Source organism: Epinephelus fuscoguttatus, linkage group LG20, assembly GCF_011397635.1.
Source record: "Epinephelus fuscoguttatus linkage group LG20, E.fuscoguttatus.final_Chr_v1".
Lineage (NCBI taxonomy): Eukaryota > Metazoa > Chordata > Actinopteri > Perciformes > Serranidae > Epinephelus > Epinephelus fuscoguttatus.
In genome coordinates, this window is record NC_064771.1 from 13,948,040 (window position 1) to 13,973,443 (window position 25,404).

The following is a 25,404-nucleotide window of genomic DNA, read 5'->3' on the forward strand; positions in this document are numbered from 1 at the left end:
CTACTGCCTTCATATCACACTGGGCCATGCTGTGCTGCTCTTGGACGAACCCTGTGTTTATTACTATTCCTGTTCCCACATAGTTCGCTGCACCGCATCACCCGATGCCAAGCTGTCGGCATTTGCTGGACCTCACTGTCGCAGCTCAAAGATTGGCAAAGCAGTGCACACAATCAGCAAAAGGAATCTGCTTTATTTCCTGTAGAGGAGGAAGGAGCCAGGAGGTGAGCCGAGGACATCGAGAACTCTGTGACCCGTCTTTTATCACCACCACCACGACCACTGCCGCCATTACCACTGGCATGTGTGGTGTGTGTGAGTGTGGTGCGTGTGGACAGCTGGCGTTTGTTTGTGTTTACATCTGAAGAGAAGTGAATTCAGGGAGGCGAAGATAGCAATGGCCGCAGAGCCGAACTCTCTCTTTCAAAAGCTTTTCTGTCTCTTCTCTGTTTCGGCTTTCATCTCTGGCCCCTCTCACTCCAAAACATCAGACAGACTTCTTAGTTCTCAGACAGAGAGAGAGAGAGAGAGAGAGAGAGAGAGAGAGAGAGAGAGAGAGAGGGGGGCACGGAAAAAGACAGAGGTTTGTTCAACATGACTTTGTAGTCTGGCTGGGTGACTGTATTAAATCCGCCTGGCTGAGAGGTAGCCAAGCGTGAGATTATGATGCATCCATCTTCCCACTGTCATTATTTAACACACTGCTCTGGTGTCTCTACTTCTCACACACACACCAATGCTCTGACTTTATGTCTACAATATGACTAAAATGTCATATTCAATCAACGCGTAAGCCGATATACTCACGCTACAGTAAACCATGCCGCTTAGGTTGACATACAATATTTATTTAGGTTCACAAAAATGATAAGTTAATTATCAGGTAGTCCACAAATATTGTGGGAATGGTCTCATACAGTCATACAAGTGGGGAAACATACATGAGAAACCATTTAGGAACAGGCCCACCCAGAAATGCTCTGATTTAACCAAATAAAGTATGAAGCATGGAAAAAGGATGAACTCAAACATTAGTCTAAATAATAAAAAAGGAAGTTGCTTATTTATTCATTATTATATCCATAATTTCCCCATTTTTTTTTGCTTTTAAAAAAAGACCGGCTATTCAAAATATCTCTTCTCACTTTTCTTGTATCGAATGAAAAATAATTCAAACAGGACAAACTAAAAAAGGGGCAGACCCTGTATTTAAAATATTGCCGTATATCAGGGTCATCCCTGAACTGTCCCTCAGCAGTATCAATGGACCAGGGACCGGTCAAAACTAGAGACCTAAATGTTGTAAAAACCCCTCTGGAGGACAGTATCTGAGGGTGTGTATAGATTATATATATGAAAGTAGTCTGTAGTGTCCCCAAATAGCCTGCAATGGGCTTCCCGAAGCTGCCCCACACCCATTGTCTTCTCTTAGTTTCTCATATCCGACAAAACACGTAGTCTAATTTTATTTTTACAGTGAGACACTGCTGATTTGTTGAGAAACGCACATCTGTTGCATCTCTATTCGATCTGGGAATGAGACCCACCATCCCGCCCTCGTCTCCAACTCAACCCCCTCCCATAAACATGTCTCAACCTCATGTATGTTTGCTACAAAAGATGTTACACGTTATGAACACATCATGCAAAGTGGCAATTCTGTTTACAAAGATGGAGTAGTCGTGTTTTTTTCCTCTCTTTTAAATCTGTAGCCGTTTTAGCTGCGTTTGATTCTTTCCCAAAACAAAAAACTGAAGTCCCACCCATATTCAAAACCTCCTCCCTTAACCTTTCAACAAAAAACAGAACAATTAGCATTATAAACGATATTATATTAAACCATGATTTCTCATTTTTCTTGTAATAACCCAAATCTCTAGGAAAAAGAAAGTATACAGTGGACAGCTGTAGTCTGAGTCCAGGTTTAAAACTATGTCAGGAAAAGCCATTGCAGCAAGGATCAGTTAGCATAAACCAGAGTGGCTGCTGCCTTTAAGAAAAAACCTTTAAAAACGTGTCCTGTGGCGGCAACGGTTGGTTTAAGAAGAATCCCTGATTGGCTGAAAGAAGTCAGGTGACCACCAGGTGAGGTAAGAAAAGTCCCACCTTTGACGATGGGGATGACAGTATGGAGGTGTTTTCCTCTAAACGCTAATATGTGTGTGTGTGTGTATTTGTGTATGTGTGTATTTGTGTATGTGTGTGTGTATACATTTTTGATTAAAAACTGACCACCCGCTCACATGCGTACACACTCACACTCAAGTGCGTGTTGATTTTTGAGTCAATCTCAAAACACTGCATTGCAAGTTCCTCTCTCCTCATGCAGCACAGACAGTTGCAGAAACACAGAACACCAGTGGTGAAAAAACACTGGCTAAAAAGATGGAAAAAAAAGAAACTAAACAAAAAATAAACAGAAAATTAAGTTTGCTGCCTTGAATGTCCTTGAACATCACATAGAATCCTTGGGCGTGACAATTTTTTAAAAATTTCTGTTTTTTTAGTTCAATAATATTTCTTTTATCTATGCATTTACTTAGGAAAAACTAACAAAGATTTCAGTTGCTCTCCTCTCTTATTACTATGTGTGTGCGTATCTTTTTTTTTTCTATTTTTGTATTGACGTTTGCATTGGTTTTTCTCCTTAAATTGTCCAGTTTTTCTTGGTTTGCGTAGTTTCCATCTCTTTTCGCATCCATACGTCTTTTGGGAAAAAGAAAAACCCATTTCTACCCATTATCATCTCCCACCCCTCCCCGCATTCAGCAACCCCCCCGTTCCCCTCCCTCCCTGGGGTGGGAAAGGGGGGGGCGTTTCAGTCCCATGCTGCCCTTCATCTCTCAGCCTCCATCGCTACACTAGCCTTCTGCTCAGCGCCTGCGTGAGGGTTCACGCCCGTGGGCCAGGCGGGGCAGGGCTGCGTGGGGGGCTGCCCCTGAGTCCAGAGTCCCTGTGGAGGTTGCGGCACATTAGGTACGTTTGGTGAGAACCCCCAGTTGCCGACCTGGGGGGGCGGGGGGGAGGTGGCCATGGAGGCGGCCATGGGACTGCCGCCGCTGCCGCTGTTGAAGCTCTCGGACGCCTTCAGCCTGGAGAACATGGTTAACGCGTCCGGGAAGTTGGGGGGCGTCGCTGGTGTGTTGGCTGGGGTGCACATCTGGGGATGAAGAGGGAAAGACTTTTTTTTAAACACACATTTTTTAAACATGCCTAGTCCACTTCTACTTCAATTACCAGCTTTGATACAAGGAGTAAAGAAATCAATTTTGATTATCAATGATTTATCAAAATTCATTTTCCCTTAAAAAATACCCAAAATTCACTGGTTTCTGCTTCTTAAATGTAAAACCTGGCTAGTTGCCTTTGTCATTTATGATAGTAGCTGCTCTTTTAGCCGTGGGTTATTTTGTACTTTGAGGATAACAGCAAAATGCAACCTGTCTCGTAGCTGCACCACATTCTGTTTTATTTAGACTGTTACCAGTGGATACAGTGGCATGTTTTTGTTTTCTATAAAGATATCTTCCGGTATAACTGTTGGTTATCACTGTAAATAATGAGGCTACAAAGACACAACAGAGTGACACAGAAACCTGCTTGATCAAACTCTGATACTGCTGTAGTGGAAAAAACATGTTCTGATTAAACTGAGGCAGTCATCTTCAAGAAAATGGGCTCACTAAAAATAGTGTTACAGTAATATGGTTTTAAGTGTATGCCAATTTCAAGGTCGCATAGAATTCACAGGAAATGGCTGAATTTGCATAAACTGTTGCGATCACAACACTAACTGATCACTTCTGCAATGTACAAAATGGAGTACAGCACACGAGGCAGTTTCAACTGTTTAAAGGCGGACATCACTTTAAAGGAAGCAAACTGTTTTGTATATCTGAGGGAGAATTTAGGGGAATCCCATGCACTCTCTGCTCCCCCAGAGGGTCCTCATGATGACATTACAGTACTTTGTTTACATCCACTTCCTGTTCCAACTATAATACGCCGTCCAATTTGATCTAGCAGGCTACATGAACTTTATCAGCTAATCTTGCTTTCTAGACACACAAGCAAAAACCACATGTGGACACACACCATGTCTCCTTGGCTTTAATATATCCCCTGTGCTCTAACCTGTTCCGACCCTGCTTTGTGCCAGCGCTGTTATTGTTCTGCTGCCAGGAGTTCCTTTAGTGGCCCACCCCGAGCACACACCATACACGCCTGTGCCAAAAACAACACTCGACGTACCACCGTGCAGCTAACAGCCCATGTGAACAACATGTTTGGCTGCTCAGAAATAGTAAGCCTTCATCATCGTCACCCTTCTCATACACTGCTCCATGGCCTGCTTCCTCTTCGGCGTCCCCCGTCCGTTTGTGACCAGGAAAACAACAACCTGCTGTATTCCATAGGGAAGCAGAGGTGGAGCCATGTTTTTAGCCTGGAGGCTTGTCATCTAAAAATAAGAGCCTGAGCTGAGAGGCCAACAGGGCAGGCATCTACACGACAAAATAACCCTAAATCACCAGGACACAACAATGGAAGAAAACAGCTTGGCAACTCAAAGGATTGTAAAATGCCTACCTTACACTAGCCGACATGGTAACAACTTTTAAAAGACTAAAGTCTGACAGATTTAAAAACAATGTGAGTTTTTAGTCTGAGACTTTAAGACTTTGCCAAGACTGGGGTTCTTGCAGGGTCACGGTTTGAAAGACTACAGCAATGTTCCTTTTGAGTTTATTTCCTATCCTGCTCCAGGTGGAAAAAATTATACTAAACTCCCTTCACGAAATATGACATATTAACAATTCCTCCTGTTTTAGCAAAACCACTTAACTCTAGAAACACGATAAAACGTGTCATACTTTGAGAGCATTCGTGTCAGTTCTGCATCAATATCTGCGTGGAGATCATGGGAATGAGAGGTGAACTGTTTCAAAGATTAAGATTTCTCACTAAAATAAGTGCCGACTGGTGGATCAGACACACGCCGAATTGAACATGGACTAAAGAGGACTCCACGACTCCACCAGTTCTCAGAGAAATAAGACTTGTCCATGTTCTTGCACCTCTCCAGAGTCCCCTCCATGTTTACTGCCTGGTCTGTTGCTTCCTTTTTGGTGCTGGAGAGAGTGCACCTATTGGCTGTTGAGAATCTCATCATTGAACTTCAGTATTTGCACGAGCCAAGACTAAAAACTTATGAAAACATTAAACATGTTTGATTTTTATTGGAACATTAAGATGAGAAAAGGACAGCTCAAACTGGCCACCTCACATCAAACAATCAACTGAGTAAAACCCAGTGAAATCGCTTGACACGTTGTTTGGTGGAAGGCCGACATAAGATGAAATGTATTTCTGATTCAATTACAACTGGCATTGAAATTAAATCAGCTTTGTTAACCATCTATTGTGCAGTTTGTACATTCAAACCTACAAGCTGTTACTTTGTAAACCACTGCCTTGTACAGTGATCGTGCCCTTTAATTCTCCCCTGAGCATCTTCAAAGTTAATTTTCTTCCCACACTGCAACACTGTCCAGATAACATTTTCCATTTTCTCCAGATTTAGATTAAATGCTAGGTTGTTTGCTTAAGGGGGTCATTTTCAGGAATTGGGAGTCATCAGCTCCATGAATCAACTATTGGGAACAGCAGCTGCAGTCACACATGATGAGCACTGGAAAAAAAATGTTAACATGCTGAAGAGGGAAAAAAGCTGGAGAACAACATTCCCTTTACTGACAACCAGAACTCAGGCTGACCTGTGGTATCTAATCTACCCTTGGCTCCGACACCCAGGATGCTCAGATTGTGACACGCAGCCTTAGCGCGCAAGCAGCCTTCAGAAAAACAACAGCGGGACAGGAACACCATTCCTCCCTTGGGGGTGTAATCGGACCACTTTGCCCCCTAAAACTGCTGCGGCTTGCAGGTTAGTCCTGCGACTGTACAGCACGAGGCCGGGCTGGGCCGAGCCGGGCCGAGTTTAGAGGTTCTCAGAGTGGCACGCTGTTATGAAAGGTGAGTGTATCCACTGTGCACTCTGACAGGAAACGCTGGCTCATGTCTCTGAAGCTGTTTCCTGCGGTAAAGGGATACCCTGGAATGCTGAAGTGACCTCCACGATCCTTCCTGTTCTTGGTGGGGGGAAGCTACTGGTTGTATTTCTTGGACCTTGTGATCAGTTAAGAGTCTGTGTGACTGGTACACAGGTAGAAAACAATAAATGAGGCCTCCGTGCTTACTGGCCAGGAATTTAATCCGCTGACACATGACCTTTCAGGTTGTCCAGTCAGACCTTTACATCTAACATACTACCATATAAACTCAAACACAGATGAGCAGGTATAAATATACATCTCAGCTTTTGCTCTATATTTAACAGCAGACAAAAACAGGAAAGACTGAAGAGGAAGGCTGACGACAAAACCAACCTCAAACACCGTGTTCTGCGTCTCACAACAGCCCACCTCACACTCCCCACTCATTAAATAACACAACACACCTCTCGAGTGTCGGCACGTGAGAGTGTGTGTGCCTGTCTTTGCAGGGGACCTTGGACAGAGTAAAAGACGCAGACGGCATCGACCCACAGGGAAGAGGATCTGGTCCAAAGACACAGCAGCTGTCTTCTCAGCCGGGCTGTCTGAGTTTGGATCTGTGTGCTTATCGGACTCTTTGCCACTGATGAAAACTTCAGCTGACCCCAGGCCTGTCAGCATGTATTCAATAATCATATTGCACATGCGTACAAAGAAACACCATATCTTTTAATTTCTAAACAAATGAGACTCTAATAAGGGATATGCAATTCATCTGCTGTTATTACAAATCACAAGTGTCATGTTTCAGTATTCAAGCACACACAGCACCAGAGGTAAAAACTCCACTTTCCTACACAGAGATTAAAGCCGTTGCTCTGGTGCAGCATACTGAGGAAGCAGGTTACTGTGTGTTTTGCCTTTGTGCGTATTAAGCAGCCTAGTAGCAGATTAACTCTCGCTGCGCTGAGGCAATGACAGAGAAACACTGCACGAGTGGCTGAGGCCGGTGTGTGCAGACTGAGGCTCAAATCCAATTGGCTGCTGGACAACTGACAGGCACGCAAGCTGCAACGTCAAGGTTAATATTTCAGGTGAGAAAATCACTACCTGTGTGCACTGTACATACACACACATATTAATGTTAGGGGTATCTACACAGGCTTTTGCAGTTGCGTCACAGACACGCACACACACACGCACGCGCGAACACACACACACACACAGGCAATGCGGGATGTGAACCACGTGTTCGCCGGGAGATATGTGTAGCTCAGTTATGGAATGAGTTACCTGATATGTAAGGAGAGAGGAAGGAGGAAGGATATTTATTTGGTCTAAACTACTTGCTGGATGTTGGTCAAAAGACATGCATACTGTGGGTTCAGTGAGGTGGTTTCTAAAAGTAAAAATACCAACTTTTGTCTTTTAAGGTGATTTGTGTTTGCTATGGGCTACATGAATACTACACATTTAGGATGATAACAGTAATGTGGTATGCAGTTTAGATCTGTTATTTTACCACATAAAGGGACAGTACACACCAAAATCAAAAATATTAATAAAAATCAAAAATATTTTTCCTCTTACCTGCAATGCTGTTTATCGGTCTAAATTGTTTTGGCGCAAGTTTCTAATATAATGGCACTAGATGGCACTGGCCTGTGGTGCTCAAAGTGGCTATGGATACATTTGAAAAACTAAACAGCAATGTCTCTTTCCAGATATCATGACCGGGTTGCTCAGAATAGTCCACAGACCTTGTTGTGAACAGTTTCATATAAGAACTATTTTCTGTCTAACAAATTATACCCACCAACTGTATCACTGTGCAGAAGGAAGTGTGCATCTACTCATGGTCAAGAAGCTCTTGCTTGTCACAGCGCAAGACGTAAACATTAATGGTGTCCTATACAGCTGACCTGTAATGTTAGCTAGCAGTAGATGCACACTTCCTTCTCTGTGGTGATTTGGTCTTGGCAGGTGTAGTTCAGTAGAAAGACTAGAAAAGCACTTGGAGAGCGCAGACCTCCGCAAAGCAGCTCGGATTTCCCACCATTTTATTATTATTATTATTATTGTTGTTTTTATTATTATTATTATTATTGTCCACTTCGCTTCAATCGATCACCACCAAAATTTTATCATCTGTTCCTTGTCCCATTATCAACCTTTCCTGAAAATTTCATCAAAATCCGTTTAGAACTTTTTGAGTTATTTTGCAGACAAACAAACAGACCAACGCCAAAACTTGGCAGAGGTAAAAACAGTCCCCACATGAAACTGCTAACAAGGCCTGTGGATTAGTTAGTAGTTAGAGTAGTTCCATTATATTGGAGAGAAGGCAGACATCTCTACAGCTGATATCTCCAACACTTTGCAACTTAGGTCCCGTTTATACAATGATTTCAACTGAAAACAGTAAACTTTAGTTGCGTTTTGGTCGATTTTGGGTGCCTGAAAACGCAACGTTTTGAAAATGGGCTCCAGAGTGCAATTTTTTGGAAATGGCACTGTCTCTGTTGTCATATAAACTTGCAATATGCAGTTCCTCTGAAAACGGAGACTTTTCGCACATGCACATTACGCTTCCCGTCACTTGGCATGCGCGTGAAAGTCGACCATCACAACAACAATGGCGGACTCCCGAGCTCTGCTTGTGCTGCTCACGCTATTGAATTTATCAATGCTCCTCCATCATAGTGTAGATTTACTGTAGCAACTCCACCTCGTCGTCTGTCCAGACAAACGTTTGTGCAGTTGCCATTTTGTTTGCCATTTTGCGTTTTTGGTCATTTTTGCCGATCCGTGTGCACGGCGATTGTTATCAAAGCGTTGTCATCTAAACACGGAACTTCTTTCAAAACGAAAATGAGAAACGATTCTGTTTTCAGTGGATCGTTTTCGTGTAAACATGGCCTTACAACAAAACAATCTAGACTGACAAATAGCACATGAGAGGGAAACTATGAACTGCCCCTTTCATGTTAAACCAGGACAGAATGTCAGTCTGGAAGCAGAAAGGGTGATTTGCTCCATGTGGTGTTGAAATAGAAAAATGACTTTTTCTACTTTTTTTTCTGGGAACTAAGTAATACTGTGTTTAGTAAGACACAAAACAGAAACTGATTTTATAAATATGGCGACACACAATGACTGTTGGCTGTTCACATATAAAAAAAGTAGCCAGTTACTTAGAAAATATCTAATAGATGATAGATGGTGAGGATAAACTTAAACACTGTAGCATTTCTTCTCATCTTCAGCTACTCCGTGTACACTATATTTGAACATTTTCCCCGAAAAATACGTGTGGAAAAAAAGTGGATGAACTGTTACTGGTATCTGATGCATGCATCTGCTATATAGCAGTGTCTTGTAATCTCATATGGGAGGCCAAAATATTTGGTGTTGCACTGAAATAAAACCCTATAAAACTGCACAAGCAGCAACTATGTCTGGCTCCATCATGAACTGGGAGTGCAAATTTACTCTACTGGCTTTAAACATACAGTGAAAAGTAAAACCAAGCAGTATACATAGCTGTTTATTCTGTGGGTGCATCTAAGTTCAATCAGAGATAATGTGAGAGGTCTTGTAAGGTAAACTCATTTTCAAAATTGAGGTTACTGTGACACATTTAATTGTCTCTACTATGAGTTGTAATTTGAGAAGAGTCAGCTCGGTTAACCAAAACAAATGGCTGTCTGTAGGCTTTGTTAGCTAGTTAACAATCCAGCAGGATCGTGTAGGGGAAAAAAAGATGAAAAAAAAAAAGATCAACTCCCACTCAGAACAGCACAGAAATTTACTGCCATGTTGTTCCTGTTGAGAAAACCAAAACTGTATGTTCAGAAACACAAGCAGATGTTAAAAGCTGTTGTTACTGCGAACCTTCAATATTACAGACTGTGTGTGTGTGTGTGTGTGTTTAAGTGCATGCAGAGGAACATAGAGCAGAAAGTGTGTTACAGCAGGGAGGTCTCGCCATTTATTCAAGATATACAGATGGAGAGGCAGGGGGAATAACAGACAGCCAGAGCGAGTTTGTGTTCAAAACAGAGCCAACAGAGAGGGGTTGCCATGGCGACTGTTGTTATGAGGAAGCAGCACAGATCTCCTGTTGACGGGACGGGGCTGAGGCACGACTGGCTCTGTGGTCACAGCGGCCCGGCCCTCTCTTCAAGCCTGTTTGCCGAGCCCAGCATGAAGAACGCGAGGTTGATGGGCAGCGACCACTCTAAACATGCCTGGCCTGGGCTGCGGCGAGGCTCCACAAACCTTAAACACTCCTCCGTTTGTGTACGTGTGCGTGTGTGTGTGTGTTTGTCCACAAACACAGATGAGCTGGAGTTCTTTCCAGTCTAACCAACCGCATTCCTCAGAAATATCGAGTGTGTGTATGTGCCAGGCTGAGAAGAGAAGCTCTCTATCCTCTCGCATGCTTGCGCAGAGGGTCCAGTTACGTCTCGTGACCCCAACTGACCTCCTCATGTAATGTTTACCTCGGTGCTCTCTACCCTCCACCACACACTCACATCCTTATTCGTCTCACTTCAGTCTCTCTGGATGTTTCCGTCCAGCTGTCACAAGAATTTTAAGCCAAATTTTGCACCAAAGGAAATGTGATCTGCTTGTTTCCATTAACTTGGTTGAAGCAAATAAACAGACTTCCTTATTTAGCAAAAATGTTAAATCCAAGTAAAACTGAGCAAGATATTGTTGTCAAGCTCCAGCTAATGCTGGACATTTTTATGTTATTGTTATGATTTATTAATATTTCACAATGTCAAAAGCTAAATCTAATCAAACCCTACATCAATACCTAATTTGTTTCTTAGCTTAACTTGGTTTTTTTTGCCCAAATTAGGCATATTTGATCTGATATTGCTGTAAATATCCAAGATTCTTAAAGACAACTTACGATGGGAACCAACCGTCTTTTTCTCCTGCGTTCCCTCTGCTGTTAACATTAGTATGAACCTATAACGTGTCTGTTTTCTCTCCCTTCTCTATCTTTCTCTCACTTCCCACTCCCCGTCTTCCTCTCCCTCCAGCCTGTGGCTTCACACACTGTAAGTCAGCACTTGCTGCAAACTGTGCTGAGAGATCTGTGAGACACGAGAATCACAGTGAAGCACGCAGACCTTAACTTAATGTTCAGTACGGTGTATAGTATCTGAACAAACTGTCACCAGGACAGGCTGCTTTGTAGCTGAAAGAATACTCTACCATAAATGTGACGACATGCAAAATGACACTCATCTTACACCGAAAACAAATACAGGTATGTATGTATCAATTTGTCGACTTGTTATGAGCTAATTCCTGTCCTTTTCAAGATAATAAAATTACGAAATTGCACATCTTCAGGGTGTCTACAGGTATCAGAAACATTTTAAAGACCTTTTCAAGATCATTTTTAATCAAATTCAAGACTGATTTTTTGACAAATCATTGCTTCCTTATTCAAGCATTGCAGCTAAGTACAAAGGTTAAGTAGTTTATATTTGGTCCCATGCAAAGGTAGGTTTTATGTAGGAATATGGTTATTAGAGTGAGTTAGATTAATCTACATTTTGGCCAAAGGTAAATGCAAGTGTAAAGCAAACACACAGTTCTCATTCTGACAAACAGAAATTAAACAAAAATGCTAAAAATAAGACTTTTTAAGGACCTGTGACACTCTGATCTGGAGTTCGGGTATTCAAAATAACACATTCTGACTTTAAGAAAATGTTTCTTCACTACAGCAAGTCTGTCAGGCTGTAGAGCTGGGTTGAAAAAAATCGATTTAATCGATTTGAATTGATTTTCCTTTAAATGGCACAAAATCGATTCATTAATTAAAAAAATCAATCTTTTACTATAACTATTTTCCTCCGTGGACGTGTTGTACAGCCGGTAGCAGACTGCAGCAGCCTGCAGTACTATCAACCAAGGTAGTCTCGCGAGATCAGCATTTAGCACCTGAGGTCATGGCGAGAGATGTCGCAAGACGGCCGGACACAGAATGAAAACAGAGCAGTTAACAATGGTGGGAGCGCGTCCACTGAAGGCATGGGTCTATGGTGCATTTTTCTCACTCGCATTTTCCCCTAAAAATATAACGCTAATAATGTACGCATGTTTATTAAATGCACATTAGTTTCACAGAAAAGATTAACTGTAGCCTCAGTTTGTACCTCATACAGATCTGCTGGTAAAGTTAACTTAGCGTTAGCAAGCGTGATAAAAGACGGCAGAGAGGCGACATTGTGCAAATAAACCAAAGATTTATTAATTTTCTGTAGCAGTAAACACATGGGCCGATAACAAATGTGTTAACTAAGTTAACTATTCTAAAGCTTTACAAGCTATTCAGGGCTGCCAACGATAACATTAACATGACAAACAGCAAGGCTAAGGTACTGATGCTACTCAGACACACACACATACCGGACAGCCCCTCAGTCCTTAGCTGCTAACGTTAGCTCATGTACAACACAGAAGCTACCACACAGAAACTTTTACAAAGGGTCATAGTGTGCTTCTAGTGACTGTCAAATCGCAAGCGAAGTTGTTCACACTGCGGACAGGGAGAGCAGCGCGCCTGCTATCATGGGACAAAGATCCTCTGAGAAGAAAGACAGTTCACTCTGCTCTGGCGCCAGGAACAAACTGGGAGGCAAAGATCCTCTCTAAGGAAGAGCGCTCACTTTGCTGCAGGGTTCACCTACGTATATTGTTGCTCTTCTGATAGAGTCAATGTGTGCATCACAACCACTGTAGTGTATTGAACAAAAGCTTTATAAGACGGTTACAGACAACAAACGTGTGGATGTCCTTTGTTTACATTTTTGTAGCCACTTTAAATTGTCTGCCTTGTGATTAGATTTAATTTAAAATATTTATTTTGTATGTGTTGGTCAGGTAATGTTAAATAAAAGCACATAATGACTAATGTACTGCTTTGGGGTCAATTCTTAATGTAAACAGTATTTTTTAATAGTAATGCACCAGGTCAGAGGGTTCCTTGTTAAATATACTTTGTTAGCTCTCAGAAAATATCTTAATATCCAAGCAAATTTTGTATCATAATTGAAATATAATTGACTGAATCGATATTGAACTGAATTGAATTGAATTGAATCGAATCGAATCGTGAATCGGATTGAACTGAGTCCTTGAAAATCGAATCGAATCAATCTGGAAAATCTGAATCGATACCCAGCCCTATCAGGCTGTAAAATAACACATGTTGTACAACTGCAAAAACAAGACAGGGAGTCTGCAGTGATGGTTTGGCTCCTGTGTCTGAGCCACCATGTTGTCATCTGGTGAACCCCAAAGCAATGTATTGTTTGAGGAATTCAGTATTTTGTTTGCTGTTTATATAATCTATGCAAGTGTCCTTCCCATTATTAGGGACAAATGTGTAGGATAACCTGGAGTCACAGCTCCACATTGTGTTGTGCATTTAACACAGCATTCCTCTCCTTGGCTGCAAAACAACAGGCCACATCATAACCCTAAACTCTGGGAGAAATTTAACTCATTGCTGATGAGTCTTCCTGCTTGTCTTCCAGCAGTGTTACTGGAACTGACCTCATAACACTGGGCAAAGTCAAAAAGGCACTTAATCCAACTGTTCCACTGAACCCGTGATACAGCACATAAGACTATGAATGAGCAGCTCAGGGGTGTAAAGCTGCACAACACTGAAAAAGAACATGAAGGCATAAGTATTCTGGTTGAGAAAAAAAGACAATGGACACGAGGCACAAACTGCACCTCTTTAAGCCGGTGTTAAGTACTGGATGTGTGGGAGGATGCTTGGGTTTCACCAGCATCAGGTCTGGACTAGTCTTGGATGCACTCACGTCATGCATGTTTATATGCATTCAGAAATATTCACCCCCTTTGTTTGGTTTGTTTGGGCATGTGAGAACAATGCCATTCAAACCCTGCAACACTGACAATGCAGGTCTCTGTCCACTTTCAAGAGTGCTGCCATCAAGTATGTGAGACTGGCATGAATCCCACGAAACAATGTTTTATGGGCAAAAGAGGATGAATGTTGACTGAGCCAAGAATTACGAGACAAATGGAGGCTAAACTCAGCCTCCTGTTGATATGAAATGCCTCCTCAATGTATCAAATTACTGGCAGGGAGCACAGACAAGTCCGTCATGTTTAGCTTGGATTACGGGAACTGGAATTAAATGTTTTGTCAACACGCTTCCAAAATATGTAACCTCAACAGATGACAGTTTACCAAGTCTCTGTCCAATAAACAAGCAACTTTTGAGTCTGTGTGGCATTCAATTACTGGCATTCGGGGCCTGATATACTTGTAATTTGGCAGTGAACATTTTAATAAACAACAAACAAAGATGCAACGAAATCAACTTTTCCATTTATGGATCGCTCAAAAGACACACTGTAGATGTGACTGCAGTCTAATGCTACCGCTCCTGTACTGTCATTAATGTAATGGTAAGGCTGATTCTGACTGAAGCCTTGTGAGGACTGTGGAAACGAGGACTAGGAGGAGAAAGGAGTAAAAACAGTGAAAGAAATGGGTGAAACCGACAGAAATGCAGATGGGAAAGTGAAGGGGATACGGGCCAAACAGGAGCCAGAGGGAAAGATGGAATAAAGGAGAGAAGGCCGGATGAATAAACCATTGCTGAATTAACTGTTCATGATTCTGCCTGCCTGTTAAATGTTTAAGTAGGGAGCGGTCTTATGGTGTGTATGTGTAGCCTAGCACTGCCTTTTTGTTTGGCAGCAGCAGCTCTGCAGTCGGATCCTGATGCAACCGTGACCTACACACAAGTATGGCAGCTATGCTAACCGTAACAAGGATAATGAGAGATTAATAAATGCTTGGATATTAATAATAACAGATGACCTAAATGTGCATTTGTATGCCTGAAAAAATACAGATAAATATTTGGATGTTATTAATGATACTTGAAATTGAATTTGAGACTCATCAGACACCAAAAAAAGGCCTGACAGGTTAACAATGAGTTTAAAACTCACTACAAAGCTCTGTAAATGTGACAGGAGCTGCAGATTCAGGTGACTTCCTTTTATCAAAACATCAATTACAGCTGCTTGAAAGCCTTGAACTTTAACAACTTATTTAAAAAACTTCAAATTCACTGTTTCAATAAAAGATCTGACCATTTGCTATAAAGTGAGTATTAAATGTTCTCACCCATAGGTCTGGGTGATACGGAGAAAACCAAATATCACACTATTTTTGACCAAATACGTCAATATCAATATTGTGACGATACTGTGGTTGACTAAGTTCAGAAAATTGCATCACATTACTGTAGTGCAACCTTCAAATCCAGGAAACACTTATGATATTACAACATCCAAAATCTAACACAATATCTTGTCTCATATCAGGATATCGATACTATATCAATACATTTCCCAGCTATACTTACGAAACCACTGATAAAACACAATTAAAACAAACCACTGCTGACTTAACACATTGACAAATTGATAACACGTTTCCAAATTCAACAAATACTTCTACGTATTTCAGACCCTGTGCTGGACTTCAGGTGCTGATTGTAAGGAGGGAAAACACTAAACAACATCACCTTCGTCCATCTGTTAGCCAAAATCTTCTCCATGCTATGCATTAAAACTGACACTCTTTACACATGTATCAGTAGTAGTGGAGGTAAACACTAGTAAACGTCACCACTCAACAACAACAACATCAAACTAAAACCAGACAAGCAACTTCGTGTGTGTTTTTATTATCCCATCACATAGCTCACCAACAGGAGGTGACAGTCAGGTTTGTAAGGGAGTGGCTGGATGTGAGAACTAAATGTTTCCCTCTTGAACTAAAAAAAAGGAGGCTGACAGGTGCTACTGAATGTTTCAAGAGGCCGTCCACCCCCTCCTCTCTTCACCCAGCATCCAGCAGCTGAGCCCTAACACTGTATCTCTCTATGTTTGAGTTAATATACACACACACAGGGACGTGGTTGGATTTACGCTCACGAGGGACTCAGTTGATCATTAGCCAAGCTGCACTCTGTTTTCATGCATATTATCACACTGGATAATATAGGAAGAAGAGTGAAAGCCAAACAGAGGAGCAATGAGAGAAAAAGAGCAGAAACAGAAAGAAAAAGAAAGCAGCAACCAACAGAAGATAGGAGAACTGGGACTGAGCGGAGCGTGTGTTCTGTTTGACCAACTGCACACACTGCACTGCTCACAACAATGGCTAACAGGCTAACAATAGTTGTTCAGTGGCCCACTCATATCTAGAAAAAGGAGTATGGCCTGTCGACTGGTAGCAGTCTGGCAACAGAAACTACTGGGCCAAAGGTCATCGTGAGAGAGAACAAAACACGATGACGATGCAAACACCAGGGTTCAGCTTGCCAAAAGGTACCACTCTTTGGGCAATGCATGTACTGTAGATCAAATTTAGTTTTTCTTTCACCTTGCATGCAACCCTTATTTATCAGTGTCAGCTTCCAGTTTCAATTTGAAGCACTGAACATAATCACAAGGAATTTTATCTGAATAATAAAAATTTAGAGATCTAATGTAGGAACTGAAGAGCAGAAGTCAGACAAAGGAGGGTCAAACGGGAACTGGTGAGGAGTCAGGGGTCATGAATGTGAGGCAAGAAAGCAGGAAAGGAATGGAAAACACTGAGGAAGGTGACAGCACAGGAATAGTGGGAATAGGTAGCAGCAGTGAGATGACAAGAGCCTGGCTGCAGCGCTACAGCTAACCTGAGAAAACAGGCCACAGGGACACAATGTGACAACACTCCCTTTATGCAACAGAGAAAGGTTCCCACGTGCTGCTTGTGTTTCCTCCGCCATAGGCCTAACCCCTGCGTGTGTGTGTGTGTGTGTGTGTGTGTGTGTGTGTGTGTGTGTGTGTGTGTGTGTGTGTGTGTGTACACTCAGTGACTCCAAGAATCAGTGTGAAACTCAATCTTACTCCAATGCTCATAAACACATCTGGTCCTCGCAGCCATCCCACATGGATTCCCATTCCCGGAGTCCCCTGAGCCAAAGTTCCTGTGTGTGTGTCTGTGCACACGCCTTTGTGTGTGTGTGTGTGTGTGTGTGTGTGTGTGTGTGTGGTTAGGGTTCTGGGAAGCCGTGCTCCTGGAAACATGTAGGGCAACACGCTGGAACATGCAGTGCACAGGCCAAGCCTCTTCAGATGTGGGTAACTGCTTGGCATGGCTGTGCGACACACGGGTATAGAAAACCACACACACATATACATATCCAGGCGCAGACGAATGCCCATTAACAACATTAACAGATCTAGACATGATTGAATTTGAGACACAATGCTGCCTGCACACCCAGGGGATTCTAGTGCACACATGTACACCCTCATGAAATCAGACTTAAACATATAAACAATGGGAGAAAACAAACTGGATTCACCTCATTCTGAACTTAATGAACTTCAGTAAGTAGTGTCTGCAGCCGGACAGGGAGCACCTTGTTTCTTGTGTGTCAGAGACACAAAGCAGCACAGTGTTATTGTATCTTCTACCCAAATACTTGGCATTGCCTTGCTATTAGGCTATTTTACCTTAAGGGACAGTTCACCCACAGATCAGAAATACACATTTTTCCTCTTTCCTGTAGTGCCACTTATTAATCTGGATTGTTTTGCTGTGATTTGACGAATGTTGGAGATATCGGCCGTAGAGATGTCTGCCTTCTCTCAAATATACTCAAACTAGATGGCACTCAGCTTGTGGTGCTCAAACCCAAAAAAGTACGGTGATACGGTTGGCCGGTGTAGGTCAGTAGAAAGAAAATAGTTCCTACATGAAACTGCTCACAACAAGGTCTGTGGATTATCTTGAGTAACCAGGTCTTGATTTCTTGAAAGAGACATTGCTGTTGAGTTTTTCAAATGTATTTTTTGGCCCTTTGAGCACCACAAGCTTACTGCCATCAAGTCCCATTTTATTCAAGAGAAGGCGGACATCTCTACGGCGGGTATCTCCAACACTCTGCAACTCACACCAAACAATCTACATTGATAGAAAGCACTACAGGTAAGAAGAAAAGTATGTATTTTGAGGTTAACTGTCCCTTTAAGTTGTCACCAACAAGTATATTTTATATACTTTAGTTAGCTTTCCTGCTCCTCTTCAGTGTGATGATAAACGGAAAGAGGCTGAGATAGAGAAATAGGAGCCGACAGTCGCTCATGTTGTCATATCCTGATTTATGAAGGTAATTATACCTCTGCTCTTCTGCCCGGGCACACCACACACTTCAAGATCTCAGTGAAATCTCACATGGATGAGAAAAGTTGGGATTTCTAAAAATCCCTTCCTTAAAGCCACACCCTGACACCAAAACCTAATGTTTGTAGTTACCAGAAACACCCCCTCAAACACACACACACACTCCTTTTTTCTTCTCCTGGGTGTTTATATTGCCAGGAAACAGCCTTTAAACAACCTCACGCCCACTTTTATCACTGCCCTGCAGTGCCCAATACTATTCAGCTACGTCACTGTACCCAGTCAGTGGTACTGAACGTTGCCCTTCATAAAACCCTAGATTCATTCAACTTGTGCATGATGCTTGTGACCAACAGCAATTACAGCACAATAAAAAATGGTGATCATTCAAACCATGGAGCTGTTTTTTTCATGACTCCATGAGCTGCAGCATGTAGGCCAGCCTGGGTTGTGCTCAGCAGTAGGTGGAAACAGTAAAAGTTCTTCAAATGGATACAGATGAAGATTACTTACTGCTTTTGCTAATATATTTAGGTAATAAGAAGGTGAAAGCTACATCCATGGAACCTGGACAATATTTTGCAAGAAAGGAAATAGAAACTGCGGTTAAAAAAGCACCTAGTGTTTCGGGGTGAGAACAGGAGGACGATATACTGTAGGAGTACAGATATGATTCAAGCAGAGAGGAGAACGTGAAATATTTCTACAGAAGATTATTTTTACTACCCTGACCTATAAAAGGCAACATACTTTAGCATAGAGCCACAGTCCTGATTTTACTGCATGACTTCCACATGAAGACCTCGCTATCTACTTTTTAATAGCCATGACTCCAGCAGAAATTACACACATGTGAAGCAGGCTTTGTGGCTTAGTAAGGTCGTTTCTCTGCTTAGTCACATGATGGGGGGGTCACATGTTTCCAGACAGCAGTGGAAGTCATCCATCTACTTCCTCCTCTGTGGTCACATGAGGATTCATTCACTTTATTGTGGCTGTATGTGCCCCACATGGAGCGATTTTAATCATGGAACCGCTGATATCAGTGTTAAGCGTCAGTGTTTTTTCCTTCCAAATTCACTGACACATAGTGTACTACTCTATGTAGTACAGACAGTTACACTGTGTCCACATTGATCATTTAAGAACCATGATGACTGAAAATACATTTCCCAAAGTTACTCATATGCATCTAGTTCCTAGGAAATCTTTCTATTTAATTTGCTCAGACTTTATATAGGCACTTCATTTCAAAAATGTCTTAAAATTGGTTTGGCACATTCCTAAAAAATATATGTAAACAAAAAAGGGCACGGGTACGAGAATGTGTGCATAATATTTGATAAGAGGGATTAGCATCAAACAGCCAGAAGCAACAGAAATACAACTCTGATATATTGTGTATTCCAAGTAGGAGTGCACATGCCGATGTGCTGTGCTGGAGGTTGTATCCACTTTGAGATTTACGCTAAAACAAGATGATGAGGACAGGGCATGATTATAAAACTCTCAAACAGGAAACATAAAAGGCTAATTGAATTCTCGAGCCTTATGTTTTGTGTCTGTACACAGAAAGAGACAGCTCACGACGGAGGGAGGAAAGAAGAGTGAGAGAGTGTGTAAACTAAAGACAGAGACAGGGTGCTGTGTTTTTAGTTACACCGACACCTTCTACTGTGAAAGGGTCCATTTTGGGTCGGTATGAGCGCCGCATCCTGCAGGAATGTGTGGCGGTTGCCGTGTTAGTCAAGGCAGGGTGTGTGTAGAGGAGAAAACTGGGAGTAGACGGCAAGGGGTTGCACACAACTCAAGTTGGATGGAGTTTCAGTGTCTGGGTGTCCATCGTGGAACATACAGTAGATGTAAGCTTTGATAGCTGCAGTCAAAGCACAGACATAAATGGAAAATCTGTTCAAGATCCGTCACGTGGCTGTGTGGCTCTCACAGAAACAGACGCACTTAACATACACACACATGGACAACAACAGAGTCCTGAATGCGTGTCTGTACAGAAATTGCAGCTCTTCTACATCATGTGCCAAAGCATGGGCACTCCCCTGGGTCTGGGATTGCTACTAAAAGGAAATAATAATGACATGAGCTTTATCCAAATCCCCCCCCGCCTTCACAGCATTATTCAAGACTTCGCTGATGAGTCGGCTAGCTCACCTCATTATATGATATTTGATACAGGGTATAAACCTTTGACATACGATGCACAAATTATGCATTAGCAAAGCACAGATAAACACAATCAGACCTGACATGGCGCACAACTTTAATGCTTCCTAGTCGGCTACAAATCCTCACCAGACAAGCATCGTTTGGAAATAACTGTATTTCTCAAACAATAGCGCTTTTGTATCCAAGATAATTTATGTCCCATGATGCCAAAGTTGGATGGAAAAGCAGGGCTTAACAATAAGGACTGCCTGATTGCCAAGGGCAGGTGGAATGACATGTCGGGCTTGTAGATCTGGCTACTTACTTGCCCGTTCAGACAAGTGGTAAAACAGAATTAAAACCCAATGTTTGTTTCCGGATGGAAATAGCTAAGGAGTGAGCCATCTTGCATGCTTATCATCTCTGATTCAGCACTCCAAAGAAATTAAGGGAGGTAAAAGACAAAGTTTATGAGCTAAAGCGCAAAGAAGCATTTCAATTATACTGCAAACAGAAGTTTAGTAGGGTGGTGTTAGATAACGTGGGTGAAACTCCAAGTATGTATTGCGTAGTTTGCTTGAAAGTTTGAGAGCAAGGCAGATAAAATGGGGTCATTTTTCATGCAGTTAACTTAAGTCTTTCATGGTATTTCATTTCATTCTCTGATTCCAGCTAATTTCTGGTTTCTTTACTCCTCTATGACAATAAACTGAATATGTTTGGGTTATGGACAAGATTGGACATTTGAGGACACCATCTTCGGGTTTGGGAAACACCAACTGACATTTCTCACCATTCTTGGACATTTTATAGACCAAATAACTAATCAATTAATCGCAAAAATCATCATTAGATTAATCAACAATGAAAACAATCGCTAGTAGCAGCCTCAGTATAGTGACAAGTGCATCTCCGACCCACTTGCCTCAAAAAAAAAACCAAAAAAAAACATTAATGGTGAACCCTGAAAAATGATTTGGTATACCACATTCAACTTTATACACTGTTGGGCTTCAAAAACAACAGCATAAACCAGCTCATTAAACAGTATCCATAAACTAACTGACCTACATGACGTCCTAACCTGCCTCGCTGCCAAGCCCTGCACGTCTACAGGCTATCTGTTGGGGCCCTTAAGGCTGGGGCGAGGCCTCTAGCCAAAATAGCAATCTCAAGGATGAGTTCAGTTTGTGTTGTAACACAAAACACTGACGCAACGGCATGTGCAACAGAAATGTAACCTAATGTTCATGCTTAAACTGGAGGGAGAGATAGAGCGAGTGAGAGTGAGAGCAAAGTGGATTAGATCTGTATACCAACGAACGCTGTGGCCTGATAAGCTGCAGGAAGGTTGGACATGCTGCCCTACTGTAGTACTGTTGTGACTCACACACAAACACCCACTCTCTGAATGCACAAAATACAAATGCGGCGCACGTTAAGCTCAGAGACGCATGCTGCCATATGCAAAAAAAAAAAAAAAAAGGGAACGTGAACTTGCGATTATGCAAGAACATGTCGATGACAATAACGCCACAAACACACGTAGGTGCTGTGCGTTCTGACTTTCATGATCCAGTGTCTGCAGCAATCAAGCTCAGCCCTATTTGGCAGACAGAACAGAACAGCTCTTGGTGGATTGTTTGCTCTCTAAATTAAAGTGAGACATTTCATGAGCTAAATAGAGGAGTGAGATGCTCTTATTTACTGATCAGATGATAAAGAAGGACCGGCTTTCTTCCTTATAATAAAGCTGCTATAAAAGCGATCCAGCTCAGCGTGAGCTGTTTCTATGCTGACTGGCGATATTGCACTACTCGGAGGCTATAAATGCACACAGGCTCTCACACAATGCAATAAAAAAACCAAATCCTCTTTTATCCCTATTTCGCTTACTTTCCTCTAGGAAAGCAAAAAAAAATGTTTAGCGGCTCCGTGACCATCTTTGCCACACAAACAGTGAGCCAAACACAAACAGAGCGTGAGCTTAAAAAATGATCAACAGTTTCATCCAAAAAAATAATAAAAAATATCCCCCCATGTCTCTGTCAGGCTCTTCCAGAGGGCAGCTGTTGCTGGATGCTGCCATGCATGCAGCTGCAAACAAAGGCTTGTGTGCTGCCAAAATGGGCTGCTGCTAAAAGCCCAAATACTGCTAGTGTTTCATAATGTTCAACCCCTTAGTGTGTATGTGTAGAGTCTCCTGCAGCCTCAACGCCTTCCACTTTACTCTGCTCTCTCCTCTCTGCCCCTTAAAGTCCCCAATATGTGTGGTGCTGTGGGCTGCAACAACCCAATCAGGGAAAACAGCCAAATTACCAGAGGCAAATGCAACTGCACGAGGGTCTATTTGTGAGAGGCAGCTGTCCTCTTCCTGGAATTAGCCTTCTTTTCAGTCTTACCCAGAAACTGAGGGGCCCTTCCTTCCTTTATGCACTCTGGCTAATACAATGAAAAATGGGGGAATTTCAAACATCTACATCTATCTGCCTCCCTCCCTCTTCTTTCGCATACATACACATAGTCTCTCCCTCTCAGTGTGGCTGCTGCGGCTGCATGCCTGCCTGTGTGTTTATTTCTGGAAGCTCACAACATGGCCGACATGTGCTTTGTTATTGTTAGTACAACATCATCCCTCTTGGCCTATAGGGGCTGTTTATCCTTCCCCATCCCACCCAAAACAACACAGAAGCCTTAAAGAAATACTAGCTTGAATTTAGGGTTTGCTATAATCATATAAACTGAATAAATAGTAAAAGAGAAAGTATATAATCATCACCGCCGCTCCTCCTCGCACTCACCATTTGATGATGATGGCCATATGGAATATTTGTTTCTTGAAAAAAGGCACTGAGAGCAGTCTAAAATGAAACACACAAAGAAATGAATGACATTTGGTGACAACGTGTAAGTTAAGAGCATTAAAAATAGCTGGGGGCAAAGAATTCAGGCAAACATCGCCTCATTTCTGCTCATGTACATAAAACCCAAACAATACAGCGAGCCTGCGGCGAAGACAAATGAAAGCTAAATCTATATTAGGTCCACCGCAGACTAAACAATCATGTACTCTTGTTGTAGGCTCGTCGATACAACACGGCGGTCATCTTTATTGCGTAACAGCACTCGCTGGCCTCGCCTGTACACCGCTGTCATGTGTCGGATTATAGTATTTAATCTAGAGTAAAGTCTAATTGGATATGCTAGCTGTGTGCTTCGCCCCGCTGCGTTACCGTGTACTCCCTGCTGGTTTAGTCTGGCTAAAACACCAACATGTACACTTTAAATACAACAAAAGTTCTGCTTAGTAAGTGGGCCGACTTCTTTGCCACCTCAAGCGGACACATAGCTAACAGTAACGCTTTGTTTTGTGTTTGAATTGCACGAGCTTTAAAAAAGTGTCGCGAGGCAGACAGGGCGAGCTCCGGAGGAAACTAACGGTCGGGCAGACATAAACATAACGTCTAACCGGACCGTGTGGCTAAATAACGTAACCCCCGCCGCCTTTAACACTGAAACCGTATAATTGTCTGTTTCTTTTTACCTCGAACTGCCAATGTGCCGCTTGCAAAAGCTGCTTTGCTTGGTCTGCCGCACAACCCGCCGTCAGGACGAACTGATTAATCATGACTTGATGTTTGAGTTCATCCATTTTCGACGAAGCCCGTGTCCTACTCGCGGCGGCTGGCTCTGGAAACAGACTTTCGGACCCTTTTTTCCTCTCTTTTCTTCACTCTAGTTGTATTCCGTTCCTCTGCCTCAGTCGTCCACCATTACAGCCGGTTGAGCAAACACAAATATTTACTGTAGGAGCGGTGGAGGAAGGAGCACCGCGTGATTGACAGGAGGGCGCAGCCAATCACGGGAGAGCATCGCCGGTGGGATTTGTATGCTGCGAGCGGAGGGTCTCGCATCCGCGTGTCTTTAACAATCTCACGCGGGGTTATTTTTACACTTAAATAAACGTCAAACGAAACAAAATCATCACAGTGAGTGGGTTTTAAATTTTAGAGTATATGTGGTATTGAATTCACCGCAGAGGAGCAATATGCCCGCTGGAGTAATCTCAGAGACGGTTTGTTTTGGACTACAACTCCCGTGAGCACGCGCTTTGTTTGTAAAGCTGAGGAAGGCAGACTTTTGTGAATGACGGCCGCTCTCGTCCAATTCCCAGGCGCGCTGTGTCACTATCTTGCCAAATATGGTAAACAAATCCACCATCGCCAATTACATCGCTCGGAGTTAAATTAGGGACAGCCGACAGTCATGGGTGCATATTCAGAAGCGTCGTGTCTGCTCTGCGCACTTCTTCTCATAAACCACTTCTCTGTCTCTGTCTCTCTCTCTCTCTCTCTCTCTCTGTGTGTGTGTGTATCCCATCACTGCCGCAGCTTATCTGCACACATCAGCGCGGACTGCGGCGGTATCACAACCTATTCACATCCCTATTCTCCTTTGTTGCAACAACAGAGTGATTTTCATCTTCCCATCTTCACGCTTGCTCAAGGACACTACGGCAGCTCGGATGTAAGGTGACTCCAACTGAAGCAGGGTTATAATAAAGACGAATGGCACCTCTAAACACCCAGCTTCATCCAGATGGCCGTAAGGACGCATATTAACGACTTAATCACCCTCTTACTATAAATTACTGAAATTAATGAGCGTAAAATAATGAATCGTTAAACAAAATAGGGCCATTTATTCTTTTTAATGGCAGTCAGTGATAAAAAGAAAGGAGAATGCACTCGTTTGTCACTTAAAGAAAGACAATGAATGAACAAAAGAATACAATAGAGTTACACTATAATTATGTAATACTTGAAATACACCATTTTGGCTTATCATATTCTGACAAGCCAACAATAAATCCCCCCACGTGGATGGATTAGGGTCAGTAAAGGAAATATCCATGCCTCT

At 42.5% G+C, this 25,404-nt stretch overlaps 1 protein-coding gene across 1 annotated transcript; it reads right to left on the reverse strand.

Annotated features, from left to right (window-relative positions):
• Positions 1-827: 827 nt before the first annotated feature.
• Positions 828-24,313, reverse strand: ubald1a (UBA-like domain containing 1a). Its single transcript, XM_049562560.1, has 3 exons — positions 24,029-24,313; positions 23,286-23,345; positions 828-3,160 (listed from the first exon to the last, which is right to left on the reverse strand). The coding sequence occupies exons 1-3, from the start codon at positions 24,134-24,136 to the stop codon at positions 2,837-2,839; spliced, it is 492 nt and encodes a 163-aa protein (XP_049418517.1). The 5' UTR covers positions 24,137-24,313; the 3' UTR covers positions 828-2,836.
• Between the last annotated feature and the right edge of the window lie 1,091 nt (positions 24,314-25,404).

What these genes read in the sequence shown, in the direction of transcription:
- ubald1a (XM_049562560.1), bottom strand. Translation starts at nt 24,136, where the DNA reads ATGGATGAACTCAAACATCAAGTCATGATTAATCAGTTCGTCCTGACG. An exon ending in CGGCACATTGGCAGTTCGAG is followed by an intron (nt 23,346 to 24,028) that starts GTAAAAAGAAAC and finishes GTTTCATTTTAG; the next exon opens with ACTGCTCTCAGTGCCTTTTT. An exon ending in ATGGCCATCATCATCAAATG is followed by an intron (nt 3,161 to 23,285) that starts GTGAGTGCGAGG and finishes CTTCATCCCCAG; the next exon opens with ATGTGCACCCCAGCCAACAC.